The 23382-nt window shown below is 36.8% G+C and overlaps 1 protein-coding gene across 1 annotated transcript in view; it reads left to right on the forward strand.

Annotated features, from left to right (window-relative positions):
• ADGRV1 (adhesion G protein-coupled receptor V1) overlaps positions 1-23382 on the forward strand; it is a gene marked incomplete at its 5' end in the record, with an annotated part of 278532 nt that overhangs the window by 115002 nt on the left and 140148 nt on the right. Inside the window, 14 exon segments of the mRNA XM_081943817.1 lie at positions 869-1048; positions 2823-2987; positions 3679-3796; positions 9911-10034; positions 11909-12047; positions 12591-12776; positions 13832-14064; positions 14946-15094; positions 17143-17344; positions 18028-18247; positions 19723-19962; positions 20320-20469; positions 21106-21579; positions 22929-23072. Coding sequence (XP_081799943.1) covers positions 869-1048; positions 2823-2987; positions 3679-3796; positions 9911-10034; positions 11909-12047; positions 12591-12776; positions 13832-14064; positions 14946-15094; positions 17143-17344; positions 18028-18247; positions 19723-19962; positions 20320-20469; positions 21106-21579; positions 22929-23072 — 2724 coding nt within the window.

Consider the following 23382-nt stretch of genomic DNA (forward strand, 5'->3'; position numbering starts at 1 on the left):
TTCTTATGATTATTGTATGTTCCTTTTAAGATAATTGTGGCTAATAATAACAGGATGCTTTCCCCCTTTCTTATATTTTAAGTACTTACAAAGCACATGTCTATGCATAAATATTCAAAAATAAGTGTCATTGACTTAGTGAGGTCTGAATAGCTTTTAGCCAACAATCTTTGTGGTTCTAATATAGGATGGCAAATAGGTTCTGTTTTTCATGGCTGATTGTGATTGGAGACCCACTCACATTTACTCATAAATGTATTACACCATGAAAACCATTAATTGCTGTAAAAATGAGAGCCTCATTGAAATCTGACTCATATTCATATTGAAAGTACTATGAAACCTACCAAACGTCTGGAAGTTGGTATAACTCTATTCATATATTTTTTTTCTTAGCAACTTTTCTGTTTTGGATCTATTATCTAATGCCATTAAAGGAAAGAAACAATGCATTTTATATAGATATATTAAAAATGGATATTTTGCTTCTAAATGTGCCAGTGAATCCTACTACATTTAGGAGTTTCCCTACTTCTTCCACTAAGTGGGCTTTGCTTCAGAACCCTGTACTGACACAGCTTGTACCACTTCAAGCCTTGCTGCTTGTCTTTAAAAGACAGTGGAGACTATTTTGTAAAAGGGTTTTGTGGTGTTTTTAACTGTTTATGTGTATGATAGGCATTATGCCAGAGTTGCCTTCTTTGAGGTTCACTTTATCTATGTATTTATTAACCAAATTTATAAAGCTGCACACCTCACCTAAACTTTCACTTCCATTTCTATTTTGCTTCAGAATTAAATCTAAATATCTTGAACATGTTCATGGTACTTATTTCATCTTTGTTTTTATTTTTAATTTATTTCCTAGGTTTCAGGAGTGATAGAGATCACTATCATAGATGATGATGAGGTTGAATTTTCGGAAATGTTCACTGTTACCTTACTTAGAGTCACAGGTGATGCAAGATTAGGTGATGATGTACAGGTGGTGGTTACTATTGCACCAAATGATTCACCTGCTGGAGTTTTCAGTTTTGAAGAAAAACATGTAAGTGAAAGTTAGATCTTATATTTAATGCCAGACACCTGCATATTACTAGCATATTCAAACCTTAATGTATAGATATGTCCAGCTAGATGCCCAATCCAGCTGGGACCAAAAGCAGTAGTAGGATATAAATAATAAGCAGCTGAAATTAGCCAAGATGCATCTGAAAACACAATGTCTATTTAAAACTAATCCATAAATCTCAAAATACATATCACCTTGGATGTTTTTCATTGCATCAGATTTAGATAGACAGATGTTATTATCCTTCACATGACTATATACAAAGCAATTGTTTTAGGAACTATCCAGGTTCTAGTGCAGAATATTTTCAGGAAGGGATGTATAGAGGCTTTCACAATGGTATACACAGCAACTTCCTTTAAGCTCTTTGAACAGACAACTATAGATAGTTTACATGACTTCTATCCCCGACACCAAGGAGGATATAGCTCTGGATCATTATCATCAGAAATAAATGAACAGATATAATTTTTGACTCATTTGTTAATTGGGTTTTCTTTACTTAGTTTTAGGTAAGTGTGGACAATAGATCATGTTTTATAACATGGATATACAAAAATGTTGAAAATTCCAAAGAATTCACAAACAACTAAGCACCACTGTAGATAGTCCATCCTTCCTTAGTATTTCTGTTTGGATTTAAATAAGGGGAGCTCTTCTAGTTAGTAAAATAGTAGCAAAATCTAGAAAAAGTGGTCTAGAACTCCTTATTCCCCTGTTGATAATTGGGATACCAAAAGAAGTATAAGCTATTTTAAGGACCTCTGAGTGTCAACAATTGGGTGTAAAAGTAAAATTGAGTCAGGCATATTTTTTTGGAACTTAAGTAGCAATTTCCCATGAGTTGGTTTCAAAACTGGCAATTCTCACATTGGATTAGCAGAAGAGAACAACTAGAACTTAATAGTGTATGCAATAGTTATTTTATCAAGTGATTGTGTTTATCTAACAGATAGATCTGTGTTTGCAAATGAAGGTGCTAAATGGGACAAGAGAATAAATAGTGACGCTGCTCCTGGAAGCAGAATTATTACTATAGGCTTTCATATATAACAGTTTTGTTAATGAACTTATTGAGAAAGGATGTTTGACAATTAAGTACAATTTGCAGATAGAATTCTAACATAAATATATTTTGAATCATCCTCAAATTAGTCTTTGTTTACTAATTGGAACAAAAGAAAGATATTTATGCTCACATGAAAACATCATTGTACCATACTGAACAGACTCTATGTTTACTTAGTATATTTATAATTTATAATTCTTAAGGACATAGAAGAAGAAACAATTTAATTGCTTTGTAATTGTAAGCTTTATTTGAAAAAACCAAAAGAAAAAATAAATGGTCACAAAGTCTATTTTATTTCATTATTTATATTTTACAATTATTTTATACCGCTCCATGGGCACTGTGCAATAACTATTGCTATTAATGGGCTTCTTTGAATGACTGCTTGTTTGAATCACATCATTTGCCACATTAAACAGTTTTTAAGAGGGGAATGTGATTAAACAGAGAAAGTCCCTTATGCAGAGAACCTCTTTAGTCTTTTATTGAGAGAGGCTGCATGTGTGCATCTCTCCTTCTTGTTGGCAGATTCTGGCACCAGGTACTGACAGGTAGGCTGCTGGTTCCAGCAATGCATCAAAAGTGCAATGTGTGGGACATAAAGGAAGCTCAACACTGACATATTTTGCTTGTTATTCAGTATTGGTCCCCATAATACCAATGCTTTTCTTGTTTCAGGTAACAGTGAAAGAACCTCAGTCAATACATGATCCCACAGCAAATGTCTTTCTCACTATAAGTCGAAGTTCAGGAGGCCAAGGAGAAGTCCAGATTCTTTGGAAACTTGAGGAGGCAGCTAGATATGATCTCACTCCTCTCAATGGTACTCTTTTCTTTTCTGAGGTACAGCCCCTTTTGCCACATCACTTTTTTAATGTTGTGTTATTATTTATTATTTTATTTTAAGTCAAGCTTATGTATATATGTTATATCATATTTTATGTATTCTCATTGCTTTCTTTCTCATTGTGTGTTTTATTGTTCTATTATTTTGCTTCTGTTTTGTTTACACTCTTCATTTCTTTCTTTTTATTGTTGTCAGCTGCCTTGAGTAGCCCATGGAAAGATAGGCAGCAAATAAATTTAATGAACAAATAAATAAATAAATACATTCATCTCACAAATAATTTTTTTAACTGCATATTTTCTGTGGTTAAATAATTTATCAGATTTATTCAAATAAAAATATTGATGTGAGCCTAACATATTTGCACTGTTAGCCACATGTAGAAAGTAGAAATGCAAATATATAATTATGAATTTGATAGGATTCTAGTATTCTAAGACAAAAGTGTTCATTTTTTTCTTATGGTTTAGTGATTTTCTCCTGTTTAACAACATTTTCCCCTGAATATATTCCTTAAAAGGGTTAAAATTCTATTCTTATCTCCTAAAATGCATTAATTCAATTTAGTGTTTTCCTCTTTTGAAACTAATTTCATTTGATGATTTTAATTTCATTTAATGTTGTTTTCCTTTTTTAGCATACTAAATTATAGCTCTAAGATATATAATGTTTTCCAATTTTATGTAGATGGAATCTCAGAAAACCATAATTTTGCATGCAATTCAAGATGATGTTTTGGAAGGTGATGAACTTTATTCAATTCATCTGGTGTCTACTGATAACACAGAAATATCACCAGTAAATGGTAAACACACTCATTTAATTGCACTGATGCCAGACAGGTCTAATTACCTTTATTTTTCCCCTTAATCTGCAGTGTTTAGAAAACTATGGCATGCCATGATTAGAGTGAAATAAAGAAAATACAGAGAACGTGGCTTGTTGACTTTATTCATAAGTTCTCTTATGTTGAAATATTACTTTTGCTATATCGGAATTGTAGCATTTTTGAAAAGTATCTAATTCTTAAATAGAGGTGTTTTTTTTTACTAAGTAGTTACATCTTGTCAGCCTCTACTTTCCTTGCTTGCTATCGGCTGCCATAGAAACAGGGAGGGAGGGGGCATGAGATATTTGGGAGGGGGAATTACTGGTGCTGGAGGAGTTATGAAGAAGGAAGCTTTGTTCTCACCATGATGAGGCTTTTTGAAGATGCACCCCACATGACACTTTAGGGAATTGCAGATTGGACATTGGGTTGGGGAATTGGGGGGAGGGTGCTGGGTAAACGTTTGATATGTACATGTTCATGCCTTTTTGGCTCAGATCTTGCTTTCCTTTTTGCTGCTTTAAATTCATATCTAATAAAAGTACTTTATCACTATTCAAATGGAGTTGAGTTTTTTCTTTCTTGGATGTTGTTGGATGCATGCCTGACATTAAGCAAGATCTCACTTGGCACCCATCCCAGAGTTAAAAGCTTCCGTGGGGGGAGCACGCAACTGTCTAACCCCTGCAGCGAGCAGGAGAAGACGATGGCAGGGATCACAACCAGCCGACAACCAGAAGATGACTGGCTGGCAGCTGAAAGAGAGGATCTCATGATGACCCATGCTTTACACCTTCTTCAGGAGGCTTGGGAACGATGACGCTTCCATATAAGTCTCGATGAAAGGGAGAGTGGATTAACCAAGCAGGCGGAGCAGGGAGCAGAAGACCTGGCTAGCCTGAAACCTCCCAGGTAATGGCTACTGGAGCTGGGCAAGAGGGAGGAGCCCCAGCCGCAGCAGTTCAAGCTCCTCCAAGAAGGGGGGAATACCCCCAAAGGCACCAATGCCAAGGTTCCTCCCCTGGGAGTGAAGCACAGAAGGGATCCCAAAGAACTGGGGGGTTTTTAGTGCAAGTTTGGGATTACATGGAAGAGTATGGTGAGGATTTCCCATTGGAAGTGGCCAAAGTGAGAAGTGTTACTATGGTTTTGGAAGGCAAAACCATAGTAACACAGCTGCCTGGATGGTAGCTTTGCATAATGATGATTGCCCCTGGCTGAGGGATTGCAAGGTGTTTATGATGGCCCTGAGGAAACGCTTTGTTGACCCCCTCCGAAATCAAAAGTCAAGAAGCAGGATGAAACCCTTAACCCAGGAGGGGAGACCTGAGGCTGAGTACACTCAGGAGTTTTGTGAGCTGTTTGTGCATATGCGGGGGTGGTCAGAGGAGGCAGCAAGAACAGGAAAGGAGGGGCATTGGGAGCCCAACTGCTACACTAGTCATGGCCCAAAACTGACCCCGGCTGGTGGGAAGGAACCTGGCTGGCAGCTAAGGTGACGCTGTGAAACTGCCCTGGAAGGCGTGGAAGGTGCTCATGTCTTCCTCCAGACCAGAATGAGAAGGAACCCTCCTTTACTGCAGGAGAAAATGAAACTGATTCAGATGACGGCCACTTGGTAAGTTCCCGATCGGGCACCATGACCATCCCAGTAGAATTAAAAGTACCCTCAACTGGAGCCCAAGGGAAGATGCTAGCCCTTTTAGACTCTGGATGCACCCGATGTGTAATCAGCCCGGAGGTGGAGAAAATGGGTCTAAGACGGAGAACTATGAAAGTACCTATTGCCCTTTGCCAGCTGGATGGGTCAATTGCTGGGGGGGCAGCCCATTTTGTAACTGAACTGGTGGAGATGTGGATGGGGGACCACCAAGAATCCCTGAGTTTCATCATGGCACCAGGGATGGAACGGCCCCTCATACTGGGATTACCTTGGTTGTGGAAATGGAACCCTCACGTGAACTGGCGGAAAGGGTGGCTACACATCCGTTCAGCTAAGCCAACAGAGGGAGAGGGAAAGACTTCCCATCTAGCCAGAGCTGCAACGGACTTAGCAGTTGTCACGCATGAGAAATTTGTGGGAGAGGAAAGAATTCTGAAAGAATATTGGGACCTCAAAGAGTCGTTCAGTGAAAGGGGTTCCAACAAGCTTCTCCCCCCCCCCCATTGCACCACAGATTGCAGCATAGATATCCTTCTAGGGGAGAAACTCCCTAAACCACAGATTTACTCGATGACCCCATGCGAACTGGAGGAATTACGCAACTTCATTGAAAAAAACTTAAAGAGGGGGTTCATTCAACCAGCTAGGCCATAGGTAGCCGCACCGGTCTTATTCCGAGAAAAAAGCTGGCTCTCTGCACTTATGTGTGAACTATAAAAACTTGAATGCCATTTGCCTTGAAAACGTGTACACTTTGCCCCTCATGAAGGATGGCACACTTGGCAAAAGGGAAATTTTTCACAAATTAGATTAACGGGAGGCCTATTACAGGGTCCGAATAAAAGAAGAAGATGAGTGGAAGACTGCTTTCAACTGCCCTCTGGGGCATTTTCAATTTAGAGTGCTTCCCTTTGGACTACAGGGAGCACTAGCCGTTTTTATGCAGTTGATTAATGAGGTGCTACATGAACACCTGTACAAGGGGGTGTTAGTTTACCTGGTGACATCCTCGTGTACATGGAAACACTCAAGGAACACATAAAACTTATACGCTCGGTCCTGAAAAAACTCCGAGCCACTGAACTTTATGCCAAGTTGTTTAAGTGTGAATTTCACCAAGAGAAAATTGACTATTTGGGGTATCACATCTCTCATGAAGATATTGAGATGGATCCAGAGAAAGTCCAAGCTGTGACAGAATGGGCGGCTCCGCGCAGCTGCAAACAACGACAAAGTTTTTTGGGATTTGCTAATTTTTACCGCCAATTTATCCCTTCATTCACTAGCATTGCATTGCCAATTACGAATGTTTTAAAATCAAAGGGGGAAGCAAAACCAAGTAAGCCTCTGAAATGGACTATGAAATGTCAAGCAGCCTTTGAGAAGTTGAAATGCCTGTTTGCAGCTGAACCCATTTTAAAACACTCTGACATGTATGCACCTTTTGTGGTCCAAGCAGATGCAAGTGACGTGGTGGTGGGGGCAGTGCTGCTCCAGGTGAACACAGATGGAAAGTTGCAACCTTGCGCCTACACCTCCCATAAACTAACAGAAACAGAAAGACAATGGGCAATTTGGGAAAAGGAAACTTTTGCAGTCCGGTGGGCCTTGCTAACTTGGCGGCATTTCCTTGAAGGAGCTAAGCACCCATTTTGAGGTATGGACTGATCATAAAAACCTTGAAGCATTGAAAACCCAGCGGAAATTATTGCCTAAACAAGTCCGCTGGGCAAAAATTTTAACCGGTTTAACTTTACACTAAAATGCATCCCTGGGGGAAAGAACTTTATGGCTGATGCCTTATCCAGGCTTCCCCAATACAATGGGGCCACATTGGTGGTGATTTATCCAGTCATTCCAGCCAAACACCTAGTTGCTCCAGTGGTCACCAGGAGCCAGGGAAAAGTGGACTTGGAAGTGCCATCTGAATTGACAAAAAGACTGAGGGAAAGCCTTACATCTGATGAATAGTTCAAGCTACACTCCGATGAGTGCACCATGCAGGATGGCCTTACGTGGGTTGGAGCCAAACTATATGTTCTTGCTAGTCTAAAAAGCATTGTACTTCAGGAAAGCCAAGACTCAATTCGTAAACACATTACATTTGGTTAAAAGACAATTCTGGTGGCCTTCTTTGAAAAAAGACATAGAATCTTATATTGCTAGTTGTCCCATATGTGCAGCTGCAAAGAGACCATCAGGGAAACCTCAAGGACTGCTTCAAAGTCTCACCTGATCTGGTGCCCCGTGGAAGGAGATATCGATGGATTTTATTGTCAAGTTACCAGAAAGCCAGGGAAATACTATGATCTGGGTGATCACTGATTTATTCTCCAAGCAAGTGAATTTTGTGCCCTGTTCCAAGATTCCTTCAGCAAAAACACTGGCTCAACTATTTATTTTACATGTGTATAGGTTACATGGAATTCCCGAACACATTATTTCAGTTGGGGGGGGGGGGTGTCCAATTCACCTCCCACTTCTGGAAAGAGTTCCTGAAGCTAATAGGCTCTGCCCAGGGCCTAAGCTCTGCCCACCATCCACAAACTAATGGGGTCTGTGAGAGAGCTAACTTGGTTCTAGAGCAGTATCTTAGGTGCTATGTCAATTATCAACAGGATAATTGGGCTGACCTCTTGCCACATGCAGAGGTGGCATACAACAATTTGGTACATAGCAGTACTGGAACAACCCCTTTTAAGGTAGTGTTCAGCCAGGAGTTTGTTCCCATTCCTGAACTGCCTCAAGAGAAACCACAAATCTTATCTTTGTCCCAGTGGAATAATCAGCTTCAAAGTCTCTGGCCTATGATTCGCAAAGCCTTAGACGCGGCTCACAAAGCACACAAAAGACAAGCTGATAAAAAAGGTCAAAGCCAAAAGAATACCAGGTTGCTGGACTGCAAACAGAAAGAACAAGCTTTTGATAAGTAGATTCATTGTGGAAGAATTAACCAAGCCATAATGAAAGAGTTTGCATGATTGTTATGTCTCAAATACAAGCTCTATTTGAAGAGAAATAATGATTTAAATTCTTACATTACACTCCTACCCACAAGGTTTTAATTAACTTAATTTACTTTATTATGTTACATTGTTTAAATTAAATTAAAGTAGTGGATCAAGAAAATGTGGTGGATATAGTATTCTTAAACTTCAGTAAGATATTTGATAAAGTAGATCACAGACTGTTGCTTGGTAAGATAGAACAATGTGAGATACTGTAGACAGTACCGCATCAGGCCCTATACAGCAAGATGGAGTTCAGTAGTGCACTTAGGAAAACCCAATGCATGGATACAAAATAGGCAGTATATGGCTTAACAGTAGTATCTGTGAGATGAATCTAAGTGTCCTGGTGGACCACCACTTAAATATGAGCCAGTAATGTGCTTTACCTTTCAAAAAAGCCAGTGCTGTCCGAGGAATGACATGATAGCTGTCTTCCAATACTTGAAAGGCTGTCACGGGGAAGAGAGGGATGATTTAGTATCCATAGCATCTGAAGAGAGGACAAGAAGCAATAGGTGGAAGCGCATCATAGGAAATCCAATCCGGAAATGAGGAATTAGATTGGACAGAGAGAAGAATTAATCCATGGAATAGTTTGCATTCTGGAATTCTTGGTACTCCATCGCTGGAAGTTTTCAATAAAAGATTGGACAAACATTTGTCCAGAATGTTATAAGTACTCCTGCCTTGGATAGAAGGTTGAACTAGAAGACCTCCAAGGGCCATTCCAGTGCTATACTTCTATGAATCTGTGAAAATGTGTTACCTTACTAGACTTTAGGGGACAGTATAATTGGCATAACTAGAAGTTACTCCTTGGACAGGAGGGACAGTTTCACCTGTCCTTTGCTTTGGAAATAAACTAATCATTTAATTTAGCTGTTTTTATCTCGCCTGCTAAGAGTTTGTTCCTATAGGCATAATGGCTAACATCTCCAATTAGAATGAGGTGAACTAATTTTAAATCCACTTTCAACCATGGAGGTTCATTAGCTTATTTTGGAACAGTCACTACCATATAGCCCTAATTCACAAGACTTTTGTTGTAGGATACAAAATTAGAGAAGGGAATGTGTGTACACTGTCTTGACATCCTGAAGAAAAAGCAGAATAGAAATTTAAAAAATAAACAACTAATCCTGATATATAGTCCTGATAATTAATATATGTTGAATTAGTCTTCCAAATAAAAATGTAGAATTGCATCCTGAATGTATCTAACATTGACTGGAGATTGGGTATCATTAAATATTGACAGTTAATGGAACTTTGCTAATTACATTTTTAAAAGAAATTGTTGGTAATATGATGAAACTAGAATGATAATTATGTAATAGTTATAGTGTTGCTTTGTGTTGATTTAAAAAAAATCTTCCACCAATCAGCTTTTATTGGCAACCCCATATATGTTTACAGGTATGGCAACTATTACTATACTGGCAGATCAAGGAGCTTCTGGAGTTGTTGGGTTAGCTTCACAATCCACCGATGTCCTGATTGGGGAACCTGTAGGAAAATACAACGGAACTGCCTTTATTGGGTAAGCAATCATTGCATTTTGTATCTTTGCTATAAAAATCGTTCACAGTTTGTGTAAGTATTTAACACAACTCTAAAGATGTGTCTTGCTAGCAATTAACTACTTTAGGGTCATTAAAATGCTCCACATTTTCAATGCTGGTTCCTTTAGCCTTTGGTAGTTTTTGATATATATGTTAAATAATTTTAAATTTTCCTATTTATCATAAAGAATTCTAAGTATAGAGCTTCTAAAATTCACTGTGTGTACAACACATGCAGAGGGACACTCAAATATAGTTATTGTAGGCACCAGGTTATCTTGGAGACTGGGAGATCTAGTCTTGCCTTAGGCACAATTTCAACTGGATGACCTTTAGCAGACATTCTCCTGAATCATAGAAAGAAGGCATTGGCAAACCCAAAAATGTTGATGATGGAAAATGCCCAGCCAGTCAGGGGGGGGGGGGGCAAGTACAGAACTAGCCTTGAATCCTTGTGCAGCTTCAAGAGATCGAGAATTGATCCCCCTTTATCTTAATAGAGTCTTATCTATCTATTCCCAGGTGAAGACTGGCAGTCTGGGAAGATTCCTAATAGGCAGAATGTAATAATAAGGAACATGTGAATCTGGTTGCTTGTGCCTGACAGTTGCCAAAATAACTGCAGAGGCTTGCTAAGTAGTTGCTAGGAAAAAAAATGCCAATATATTTATGGGCATCTATATATGCTTTGGTATAAAATCGTCAAAATTGTTGAGAATATGTTTCATTAACATCTAAAAGGGTAATACTAATTATTTCAATAATTAATTACTGCAAATACCCAATAAATATTTAAATAAGAATTAATTACATTTATTTTAATTTTTTACAGTCTCTTTCTTTTTTAAGGTAGCGTATTTGAGGTCGTTGCCTCTTTTGAGGGGAAAATGTGTTTGAAGCACATGGATGATTCAAGTTATACAAGTCATACTTTTAAAGCAATTTCACAATCAATATTTGAAAGGATGAAAGCTTCCTAAAGGAACTACAATATGTGCTTGAGAAAAGTCATGCTTGATTTAAAGAGATGTAGGCAGATACCACATGGTTTTTTTTGCATCTGCTCCAAAGTACCTTTTTATCTTGGCAAAAATAAGAGCTATCATGCTAAATGAGAGAATGTAACAGTTTTAAAGAAAATCTGGCCTAGTATAGTCATGACACAACATACTATATTGCTTTGGAAAAGTTCTTAACTTCTTTCCATTGATATCTTGTAATACAAAACATCATCAGAAACTGTAGAATTGGTGGTTTACAACTGCAAATCTTACGTGTGAATTATTAATACAAATAAAACAAAGTATTTTTATATTTCATAGTGATTCATATAAATTTAGATATTTAGCTGTTGAATGTACAGTAAACTCATTTAGAAAAATATCAAGTTATTTTGTTATTATTCAGAAAGAAAGAAAAGTAAACTGTAAAATTGGTTGAAGCATTTGTACTTGGTATCTGGGAATGGTATTGGACCAATACTGAGTAATATTTTAAACATGACCAGTGGTGGGTTCTCGATCTGTATCGGTTGGAACCGGCCCAGCGTTGTCCACATGGACGCGTGCAGCACCCGCACACATGCGCGCAGCATGTGCATGCCTCTTACTGTCCAGCGACACCTCTGCCAGCCTCCGCGATGCTCCAGCTGCTCAGTGGAGCATTGTGCAGGCGCTGTATGCGTCGTGCACGGAAGCAGAAGCATTGAAGACTTTAAAGGACAGGTAAGGAGCTCGGGCGGGCAGGTGGGCCCTCCCGAGCACTGTACTGGAACGGTACCTGGTTCTCCGGACAGGCTCCAGTACAGCCTGCAACCCACCACTGAACATGGCCATTTCTTTTTGTTTGGCAGTCTAGTTCGTGGCCCAGGGATCTTTGGAGAAATTACAATCTCTTGGATTATAACACCACCTGACCAAAAGGAATTTGCTGATGTATCAGGAACTGTCACTATGAGAGATCAGCAGTCTGCTGCTGTTATACGGATTCAGGTATAAATTGATTTCAGTAGTCAATGCTGACTTGGAGATATAAGTACAACTTTAATATTAGGAATGGAGGTCCTTTGTTCTTTTTTTAAACTTTTTTGTTTGAAGTTTGATCATTACTAACCAAATGCTTTGAGTCTTTCAGTGTTACTGTTTTTAATTTGTGTTTGATAAAAATTCTTGGGAGATATTTTTCTTTAAAGGCAACTCAGAGATCTTTTAAAGAGGAATATAAAATATGATTATGCATTTCCTGGTGCAGTGCAGCACTGGTAGAGTCTTGCCAGCATATTTGTATTGGTAATGGTAACATATCATCCATAGATGATAGCACTATGTACTATGACGGTTGGTTTTCTAAGATAATGAACTTTTTGCTATACCTTATATTGCCTCATTATTGTTTGACAATCTACCTTTCCTTTGCAGATATTGTTATTCAACTATATATCTTGGCTCAGACTTAATAACAAATATAGGTTGTTCCATGTAGCATAATGAATATTTCTATATGTTTTTCAACTTAATGTGTTCACTCTCATCTAGGCTCTTGATGATGATATCCCAGAAGAAAAGCAACACTATCAGTTTCAGCTGACTGGTATTAGCAATGACGGAATCATAGATGAGGCAGCCAAAACAGCAAATATCATAATGGCTGCTAGTGATTTGCCATATGGACAATTCACATTTTCTCAAGAAGTACTGCAAACAACAGAAGATGATAAATGGGTAGGCAGAGTTTAAATCCTAATTTATTAGAACAGCTTTTCATATGATACATTGTGATAGACGTTCTGTCTTAGAGATTAATACCAAGCACTATTAAGACAGCAAGTGTTCCAAATGCTTAATTTTACCTTGGATTTTAATTCTGTTTTGATTTAAATATCAATTATTTTCTGTTTAATTAAATTATATTTATCAGATAATTTTCTGAGATATATTTTTCATGTTATAAATTGGGGTGGGGCAGTGGTGGGATTCAAAAATTTTAGCTACCAGTTCGGTGGATGTGACTAGGTGGGGGTCATGTGACTGAGTGGGTGTGGCCAACTTGATGTCACTCATTCCCACACCCACTCAATCATATGCCCTCCCCACCTAGCCACGCCCACAGGAAAAGGTAGGAAACTTTTTAGGATTTTTCCCTTTCTACCACCTCCCTCCCTTTGCTAGTCACCCCCGTTTCCCTGGTTCCTCCCTCACCACCACCTCTTTCGTTGCTTATCTTCTGCTGGGAAGTGGCTAGCTGGCAAAGAAGCCTCCCAGCTACTTCCTCTTTGCATACCGGCTTTCAAAGAGGCTGGCGGCTGGATGCCACTGAAAAGTCCTCTGGTCAGCGAAAAAGCAGCTACCATCACTGCCATCTTCTTCACACATGCGCATCCCATTGCCTTGCAAGTTAAACTCACATTGTCACGATGGCGTCTTGTGATGTATCGTGACTTTTTCCCCCTTTGCTAAACCGGACATGGGCATGGCCAGCACTTGACGCATTGGGCCTGCAGGCTGGAGGTTTGACAGCCCTGCTATAGATCAAAGAACAATAAACTGCAACAGTCCAAATGGTATGTTTTTCTACTCTAGTAGAAAATTGATATCAGAGTTACAGTAAATCATGTTAGTAGAATTCAATAACATGAATTTTTAAAATACCTTTCCTGAAGGGACTTGAACTAGAATCCTTGTGGTCCCTTCCAACTCTAGAATTCTTTGATTCTGTGCTTATCTTTAGAGAAATCATGAAGGTGTATTTCATCTTAGAATGCAATTATCTCCAACAGGCTAACATCACAGTTGTCCGTTCTCATGGATTTTACGAGCAAATTCACCTTTTGTATAAGATGTTGGATGGTACTGCAGTGGAAGGCACAGACTTTGGTGTGACTTCAGAAGAGCTTATTTTCAAACCCACTGAAACCGTTAAAACTATTTATGTTGAAATCTATGATGATGATCTTCCAGAAGGTCCTGAGGATTTTTCAATAGTAATTACAAAAGTAGAATTACTGGGAAGGTAAAAAAAAAAATAAAAGTCATCTTATAGAAAAATATTGACCAGAGTCATTAAATATAAAATACTGTGCAGCAAATCTTGGTATCATAGTTGATTTTATGATCAAAATCTAATGTAAAATTGAATTTAATATGGATGTACCTTATATTATAGTTCCCTTGCAAACCAGAAATGTAAAAACCAGGTTCATTCTAGTAGTAATAACTTATAATTTGGTGTTATTGCTGAATCAGTTACAGGTACTCCTCAGGTTATAATGGTAATGAGGACCAGAATTTCCATCACTAAGTAATGTCATAAAGTGTGATATCATGTGACCACATCACTTAATGACACCGATCCCAGTAGTCCCATTGCCACTGTAACCATGACTTTGTGAGTTAGTGGGAAGAGATGGGAGTTCCAGGCAACCAAGTTGGCAGGCTAGAGGTACATGCTAGAACTATATGAGAAGGGAAGTGCTGCAGGTGAATGCTAAGGAATGCAGATGGGTATGGGTGCTGCGGGTAGGTCCTTGGGAGTGTGGCAGTGTTGGTGGGTGCTAGGAAGTGAAGGTAGGTGCTGCAGATGGGGGCGGGTGCCACAGGGGGGTACTAGGGATCATAGAGGGTTCCACAGATGGGGGGATGCTATGGGCAATCAGAGTGTGGCGGCAGCAGGGGGCAGTTGTAAATGACTGGCCTGAATGTTGATCATGTAACAGCACGAGCTCTGCAATGGACGGAACTTCAAGAAGCATTAAATTCATTACTTCAGCCCCACCATAATGAGTGAGCATAACTTGAGGACTATCTAATACAAAAAAATAAATAAGAGAATATAGGGACATGAAAGTATTGCCTTATTTATTTGTGTATTTTCTCTTCATATACTTCTGAAAGTGGATTTGATTTTACAATGAAAGAAAATGGATTGCAAATTGACCAGCCACCTGAGATAGGAAATGCTTCAGTAATAAGAATCATTATATCAAAAAGTGACAACGCAGAAGGCATCATTGAATTTGATCCCTCCCATGCAAGACTTGAAGGTATGGTAGTTCCTACTGCATTATTTCAGTCACTTATTTTATTTTAAAACATTTCAGGATCCAGCAAGAAAAACATTCTGCTCCTGGCTAAAAAATACTAACCACCTTTCCTTTTGTTTTAGTTAGCTTTTAAACAACAACAATAATTTAAAAATTGGCTTTTATGTTCGTTTTCTTATTTTCTTTTTGTATTTTGATCCGTGAACACAAATTGAATAAAAGAAAAAAAAGTATGAAGTAAAGGAAACATACTGTAAAGGAAAAAAATAAAATGAGAAAAGGCATAGTGGATGGAAAATAAAAAATAATTAGTAAATAAACAGAATTCACAATTTCCAGCAGAGGGCCTTCCAGTGAAGATGGACCAACTGACCAATCCAAAATACTCCAGCAAATTGAAGTGCTTTCAATTTACAAACAAGCAAATTCAGTTCCTTAAGTTTACATAATTCCTGGGTCAGTGAGAGTCCCTGAATCACCCCACAAGATCACCATTCCATACAGTAGTGGTTTGCAAGGAGATTCTGAAGCAGCGCTCTGAAGTAACTGGGTGAGCTGTCCATAAGCTGGGAGGTGGGGCTGCAATCACTTTGTTGTTGAAAAAACCAATTCTCATAAAATACAACATTCCATACTTCATGAATTAAATAATTAAATAATTGAGTATTTACGATTTATTGAGCATGTAAAATCAGACTCATATTATCTTGAGAAATCATTCTAAATCACTGCAGACTACTGTTTATCATTATCTAAAATAAATGGACATGAACATTTATTTATTTACTGCGCTTCTAGACCGCCCCCTCTCCCAAAAGGGACTCGGGGCGGTGTACAGTCCATGTAAAGAATAAAAAAACACACATAAAAATACTAAAAACAATCAACTAAAAACAATATTAAATACTCAATTTCCTCTCATTGTACCTGACGAGTGATTACATCAACTTATTAATAAATATTCAAATTGTTTCTGGTAACTACGGTATTTAAATCAAATATTGTCCCTTAGTAAACGTATTACATTGCTGCCAAGTTGGTTTCCTTGTCTGTTATTGTAGGCAAAGTGTCTCTTTTCTAATGTGAGCCAAATTTATGCTTTTGACAATCATTGTATATTATAATAAAATTGTGATATATTTTATTTACTGTCTTGGAAAGATTTCTACTAGAAAAAACATCGTTTAAATTCAAGCTTTGTTGTTAAATGTTTTGAATCATTATTTCTAGTACCTTTGAATGTTTTTACATGACTACTAAGTGAAATACAATGTTCTTCCTGTATCACATTTCCAACTTTTATTTCTATATGTTTTATTTCTTTTCATAGAAGTGCACTATAGAGGGATAATTGGCAGGCAGGCAGGCAGGCAGGCAGGCAGGCAGGCAGGCAGGGAGGGAGGGAGGGAGGAAGGAAGGAAGGGAGGTAGGTCTAATTTCTAATGCTTCCTGCCAATTTCCCACAGGAAACTCAGTGGGGAGCCAGAATCAATAATATTAACCTGGTTCTGTGTGACTCTACATTTTCTGGCCAGTTTGGGCTTTTGTTATTTCTAGTTCTGCATTTTCCATTTTCTGAACTAATGGATATATTACATGGCTTTTATCTTTCTTTACTGTGGACCTGCCTGTAAATAAGGCAGTCCTTCTGAGCACAGAATCTGGCAAAGGCCTAAATATATCCATGTAATGTATGGGGGAGGGAGCCTTCATATACAATTGAATAATATAAAAATGTTTTCATATACTTAAGAGCATTGACTTCATATATACTACACATATAAAAGAAGCAGAAGTTATCAGATTTCAAGGATAAACATAAATTCCACAATTATAATTGTATCCCAGTGATTATATTTGAAGACAACTTTTGACACACGCTGAACAGGGCATTTATGTGCAATTTATATAATCGTGGCTTTTTATACAGCTATAATTTTGCACTCTTTTAAAACCAAACTTCCTGGCACTTAGAAGCTTACTTAAAAGTTAGAAGCTTATTCCTGCATTAGAACTTGTAATGCATCCTGTGTTTTGTTTTGTTTCAGTGGAAGAAGATGTTGGTTGGATAACGATTCCAGTATTCCGAAGATTGGGCAGTTATGGTTTTGTGACAGCTGATTTCATATCTAGAAGTATTTCAGCTCTTCCTGATGGGATTGATTTTAGTATTACAAATTATTCAGTCATTTTTCATCATGGCCAAATACAGAGTTTTATAAGCATTTTAATCATAAATGATGAAGAAAGGTAAAGCTCTTTTTCTTATTTTTCATTCACTGCCCTACAATTATTCGAGAATTACATTTCACAGTCAGTGGCACCCATAACCAAATCAGTAAAACTTGATAGACACCATTGGTCACAGTATTTGTATAAGAGCCATGGTGGCTCAGTGGTTAGATTACAGTAATGCAGGCTGATTTACTGCTCAATCCAGAAGTTCTATTCTGAACAGCTCAAGGTTTACTCAGCCTTCCATCCTTCCAAGGTCAGCAAAATGAGGACACAATTGTTGGGGGCAATATGCTGACACACTGTAAACAGCTCAGATAGGACTTTAAAGAACTATGAAGCAGTATATAGGTCTAAGTGCTATTGCTATAAACACAGTTAATTAGAGTGGGCATAAAACTAGGTTGTTTTATTTTAAAAAATAAATTTAAATCATATGGCATTTCATTGCTTACCTTATTTTTCCAGGACAGATGTTTAAATTACGATTTCTACGTATTTTTTTCTAGAAGAATTAGTGATGTTATTATCAATTACTTCTTTTTGTCCTGATCTATAACTTTAAATACTTCATGTATAATAATAATAATAGATTTTATGAATATGAGCTGTAAAATTATTGGATGTTCATATTTCAGTGATATATGGGGTAGTATGTTTGGTGACAACATTCATTTCATTCTTTGGTTTCTGATTAGAGAAAATGCTGAGCAGTTTGAAATCCAACTAATAGGTGCCAGTGGAGGAGCGGTTCTGGGACTTCACCTGGTGACCCAAATAACTATTGCTAAAAGCGATTCTCCACATGGGATTGTCCACTTCCTCAATGAAAGCCAAATCATTCTTCCCAACCCCAATGTCTCATTAACACTGTCCTTGGTACTTGAAAGAGCTGGAGAATTGATAGGAGAGTCTCAGGTATGTCTATTTAATTTTTAAAAAAACTTTGTTTTTTTATACTCTTTTTAGAATTTTATACTCTTCACTTGTTTTCTAAAACATCAATCAATTAAGGTTATAAAGCGGCCATCATTGATTTGGATAAGATTTAAGGGAAACTTTTCCAGTTCAGTTACAGAAAGGAATTGGTTGTGCTGATCCTTGCTTACCTTTATATAGATAGGTTCAAGGACAACCTGTTCTGAACATCCTATAGCTCTAAATGGACTAAGAATAATTTAACCTCCAATTATATGAACACATGTATTACCCATGGCAAAGAACCTTGTATTATTTTTAATTTCTCAAACATTAACAAAGCATGTTAACAATAAATAGACTGAAATATATGCTAATATGTGCTAATATATGCTTAGAAAGGAAAAAGATAAAAGTAATTTCAATTTAATAAGATTCCACTCTCCATCCAAGCTCTAAATTATTATTTTTAATATTTATTTATATCTCATTTTTATTATTTACTAAATTCATGGGTCTATTGTAATGCTGCTTCCTTACATTGCTCAAATGTTAATAATTTTGGAAATTTGTAATCTTATAAAAAGATTTGTGCACGGAGAAATGAACTGTGTTTTAATTGATAGATAAAATGTTGAATTTTTGTATTCTGATTGTTTTAGTTTATGATCAATGAATACATTTGATTACTTTGTATTTGATTTATTTGATTTAGTTTCACAAAAGAGTACCAAGTCACAAATATAGATTTTTATGTAAACTCATGCTTCAGATAGGTCACCATGTCTTGATTCTACCTGTAATACATCCCACCCATTCATGCAGCAATTTTATAGGGGCCAGCAAAATTTCTTGACCTGAAAATGTGTGCCTGAAGTCTAATGTAAAGAAATGCAGTTTTAAATGAATGTTTGTGGATTTCAGGCATGCTTAGAACTAACATATTTAGAATATCAGTTATTCTTCATTTTATGCCCCGTTGCCAGATGGATAATAATTCTTGTTTTTATACAGAAGTGCCTTATATAACCTTATGGCTTGTAATGATTTACCTTGTTTTTACATAATCAGTTCCTTCCCTCCTAACATTATGCTTTTAACCAGAATTTACCTGAGATGATTATTCTCTTCATTTTTATGAAGGTTGTTTTTGATTTTGCATCTCTTTTAAAAATTGCTGATTGGTAGATTTTCATATAATTTTACACATATACATATATTGTGTTTCAGTTTTGGCAATATAGGTGGCTCATCAGTTAATTAATTAAAATATAAATAAATGAGTTGATTTCTTTAATCTAAAACTGGTTAACCATTTAGAAGATTAATTGAGCAAAAGGGCACACTTTCTCTGGGAATACCCACAAAGATCTTCTTCATATTGCACATTGATTAATATGTACTAAGAATATTTTTTATGCTGTAGCACTTTTAAGTTATCAATAATGCTTTCTTAAAATATATGTCATCTGCAGATTATTTGGGACATTTTAGGACCTAATTCAGAGGTAATTTTACCTCCTCTGAATAGTGACATCAGTGACCCAGTAAATGGATCATTTTATTTTGCGGAAGCAGAAGGTGGCTTGCGACATATCAACTTGAAAATTTATCCTCATGAAGAAGTTGAAGTTCAAGAGACCTTCATTATAAGGTTGCGTGCTATGAAGGGAGAAACAAAAATAGATCCCAAGGCTGCCAATATAACACTAAAAGTAAATGATTTTATTAATAATAGTAGTATTAGTATTAAGTTTATTAATAATACTCTTTTGAGCTTTACTGTTATTTCTTTTATTTTTTATTATTCTTTACAGCATCTTTTTATTAATGCTACAACATACAATCATATATGAGAAGGTTATAACTTTTGTCATATAAAAAATAACTTTTGAAAATGTTTGAGCTTTTTTAACACATGGGGACAAGAGTCTAAAGGTTACTTATGATAATGAGCACCATTACAGCACACCATTTAAAAAGGAAACATATAATTAAAGTACTTGAATGTTCTGTGTACTGTATCACTAATTAGGAAAGCCAAGTATAACCATTACTTTTTCTTAACCTAGATTTTAAAATTTGGTGATCCCAATGGGATAGTGCAGTTTGTTCCTGAATCCTTATCTCCAAAGATTTTTGAGGAACCATCAGCATCTGAAGGTCCACTGAATATTGTGCTTTCCATAAAACGAATTCAAGGCATTATGGGGAACATCACGGTACTCGACTTTGGTACTTAGTTGTTTGTCCAATATAATTTAATTACCAGTGAAGAATTAAATCAATGGGAGATAGAGATAGATAAATATTAGATGACAGATAGATAAATAGTCAGACAGATGAGCCAGTATGGTATAATGGTTAAAGTATTGAACTAGAAGAAGGGGCCAGTTACTTGGAATATATCAAACAATTTGGATCAAAGATGCATACTGAGATATATTTATTTGGGATATTTTAATACAATAAGTAGGTAGATACATAAGTGGTAGGAAGTAGAAAAATACATCTATATAGAGAGGGGATATCTGTCTACCTATGCACATACTGTACAATATATGCAAGCATATGACATAGAGAAAATGTATGTTAGATTACTGAACTTCATGAATATTTTGTTTTTAAATATATTTTTTCCTAGTAAAATGTTTTGAAAGGGATATTTGTATGAACAACAAAATTTAACAATAATGATGTGGGGGTTGCAGAGGAACTGAAAGTATGCTTGTTTGTTCTGAGAATATTGTTTTCAAATTGTAAAGTCTGTAACATCTAAACTATGTAAAATTTCATTTCATTGTGACTTCAATATATTGACCAAAGCTTCTTTGTTTCTTTTAATTTAATTGTTATAGATTTACTGGAAATTAAGTAGTGATTCTGATACTACAAATGATTTTATAACTATGAGAGGTTCTGTTGTGATTCCTGATCTACAAAGGACTTCAAACATTGTAATTTCCTTGTTGCCTGATGATGTTCCTGAAATAGATGAGCATTATGAGGTCCAGCTTACTTCAGTGGAAGGAGGAGCTGATTTGGATCTGGAGAAAAGCATTTCTAGATTCATGGTGGTTGCAAATGATGACCCATATGGAGTATTTGCCTTGTATGGTGAAAAACAGTCAGTACTAGTAGAGAAAGATCTCAGCCGTCTTATCCAGATAAATATTTCTCGGCATGCAGGGACTTTTGCAGATGTAATTGTAGAGTACCAAATTTCATCTTTCAATGAAGAAAAAGCAATCACACCAGCCAACAGAGTGGGAAAGCTACACATTAAAGCAGGCTCCAGTTATGGATTGAAAACAGTGCCAATATACACCCAGGTCTGTTATTTCCCTTCCCACTGAAAGATCCTTTTAAATTATGATTGTAGTGTTTTGTAATCAAAAACAGTATTTTATGAGCTATAATTTTTTTATTAAGTCTTGGTTTTAATTTAGAAAAGCAGAAGAATCCTATTTTAAGGTTCATGAAGGACCTTGCTCAGTAGTAGTAACTGTGAAAGGGATCTTGGAGTCCTAGTGGACAACCATTTAAATATGAGCCAGCAGTGTGCAGCTGCCAAAAAAGCCAACACAGTTCGCGGCTGCATCAACAGAGGGATAGAATCAAGATCACGTGAAGTGTTAATACCACTTTATAATGCCTTGGTAAGGCCACACTTGGAATACTGCATTCAGTTCTGGTCGCCACGATGTAAAAAAGATGTGGAGACTCTAGAAAGAGTGCAGAGAAGAGCAACAAAGATGATTAGGGGACTGGAGACTAAAACATATGAAGAACGGTTGCAGGAACTAGGTATGTCTAGCTTAAGAGAAAGAAGGACTAGGGGAGACATGATAGCAGTGTTCCAATATCTCAGGGGTTGCCACAAAGAAGAGGGAGTCAAGCTATTCTCCAAGGCACCTGAGGACAGAACAAGAAGCAATGGGTGGAAACTAATCAAGGAGAGAAGCAACTTAGAACTGAGGAGAAACTTCCTGACAGTTAGAACAATTAATCAGTGGAACAGCTTGCCTCCAGAAGTTGTGAATGCCCCAACACTGGAAGTCTTTAAGAAGATGTTGGATAGCCATTTGTCTGGAACGGTATAGGGTTTCCTGCCTAGGCAGGGGGTTGGACTAGAAGACCTCCAAGGTCCCTTCCAACTCTACTATTGTATTGTATTGTATTAAAATGCACAGTAGTGAGTGCACATGCCAGTTTCTTGGGAAGCCGCTTTTTCATGTTGAAAGATGTATCTCAAAACTCTTATCCACAGTCCGTAAAAGTAATGTATATCAAAGAATGCATTTGCTTAGCCTATCTAGGTAACAAAGCTTAAACAAGATCATAACAGGTGACATTCTATATATTTGAATGTTCACAATGATAACAAAAGCAAAAGTTGTGGCTATATATTTCAAAATAATGTGTTCTATTAATATGGTGCAGTAGAAAATGACATGGTACTTACAGATTCTAAATAAATAATTTTGATAAAGTTAAAATTTGGTAGCCTTAATTTGCTGGTGTTTTTCATTATAATTTTAATGTTGCTTTCTATTAACTTTGGAGGAAAATTACATGTCTAAATAAGTCTTGCTTGAATTAAACATTTTAAAGTCTTATTTGAATGCTAATCTATAGATGTAATTTTTAATTCTTATGTTTTGTAATTATAAATTTCCAGGTATTTATTTCCCTTGGCATGAATTTGACCCTGGAGCTGATCAATGTAACGTTAGTTAATATTAGTGCCAATATTGCGCCTAAAATATTAGAGACAGCCAGATTGGTCTCTTTTCCAATTCCCAAAGAAGCTGCCAATTCTCAGGTAACTAGATTTATAGTTTCTAACAGCTTAACAACCAGTGGAACACATTTTAATTGATTAGACTTAACTGCCAGGTGTTGAAAGAGCTGAATAAATTATTAGCACTGTATTATAAAATCTTGATTTTTTTTTTAAAAAAATGGTTTTTATTTCTCATTACATATTTGGGGGCAAACACATTCATGTATTTTTTTGCATCACCATTTTTCTCTCTTTGCAATTTGGCAGTGGTGGTAGGAAACAAAATAGAAATCTTGTCATTCCTGGCTTGCAAATATCAAACATCAGGTTATTTTAACTAGGTATTATA

The sequence above is a fragment of the Natrix helvetica genome (assembly GCF_964273705.1).
Source record: "Natrix helvetica genome assembly, chromosome: 2".
Taxonomy (NCBI): Eukaryota; Metazoa; Chordata; class Lepidosauria; order Squamata; family Natricidae; genus Natrix; species Natrix helvetica.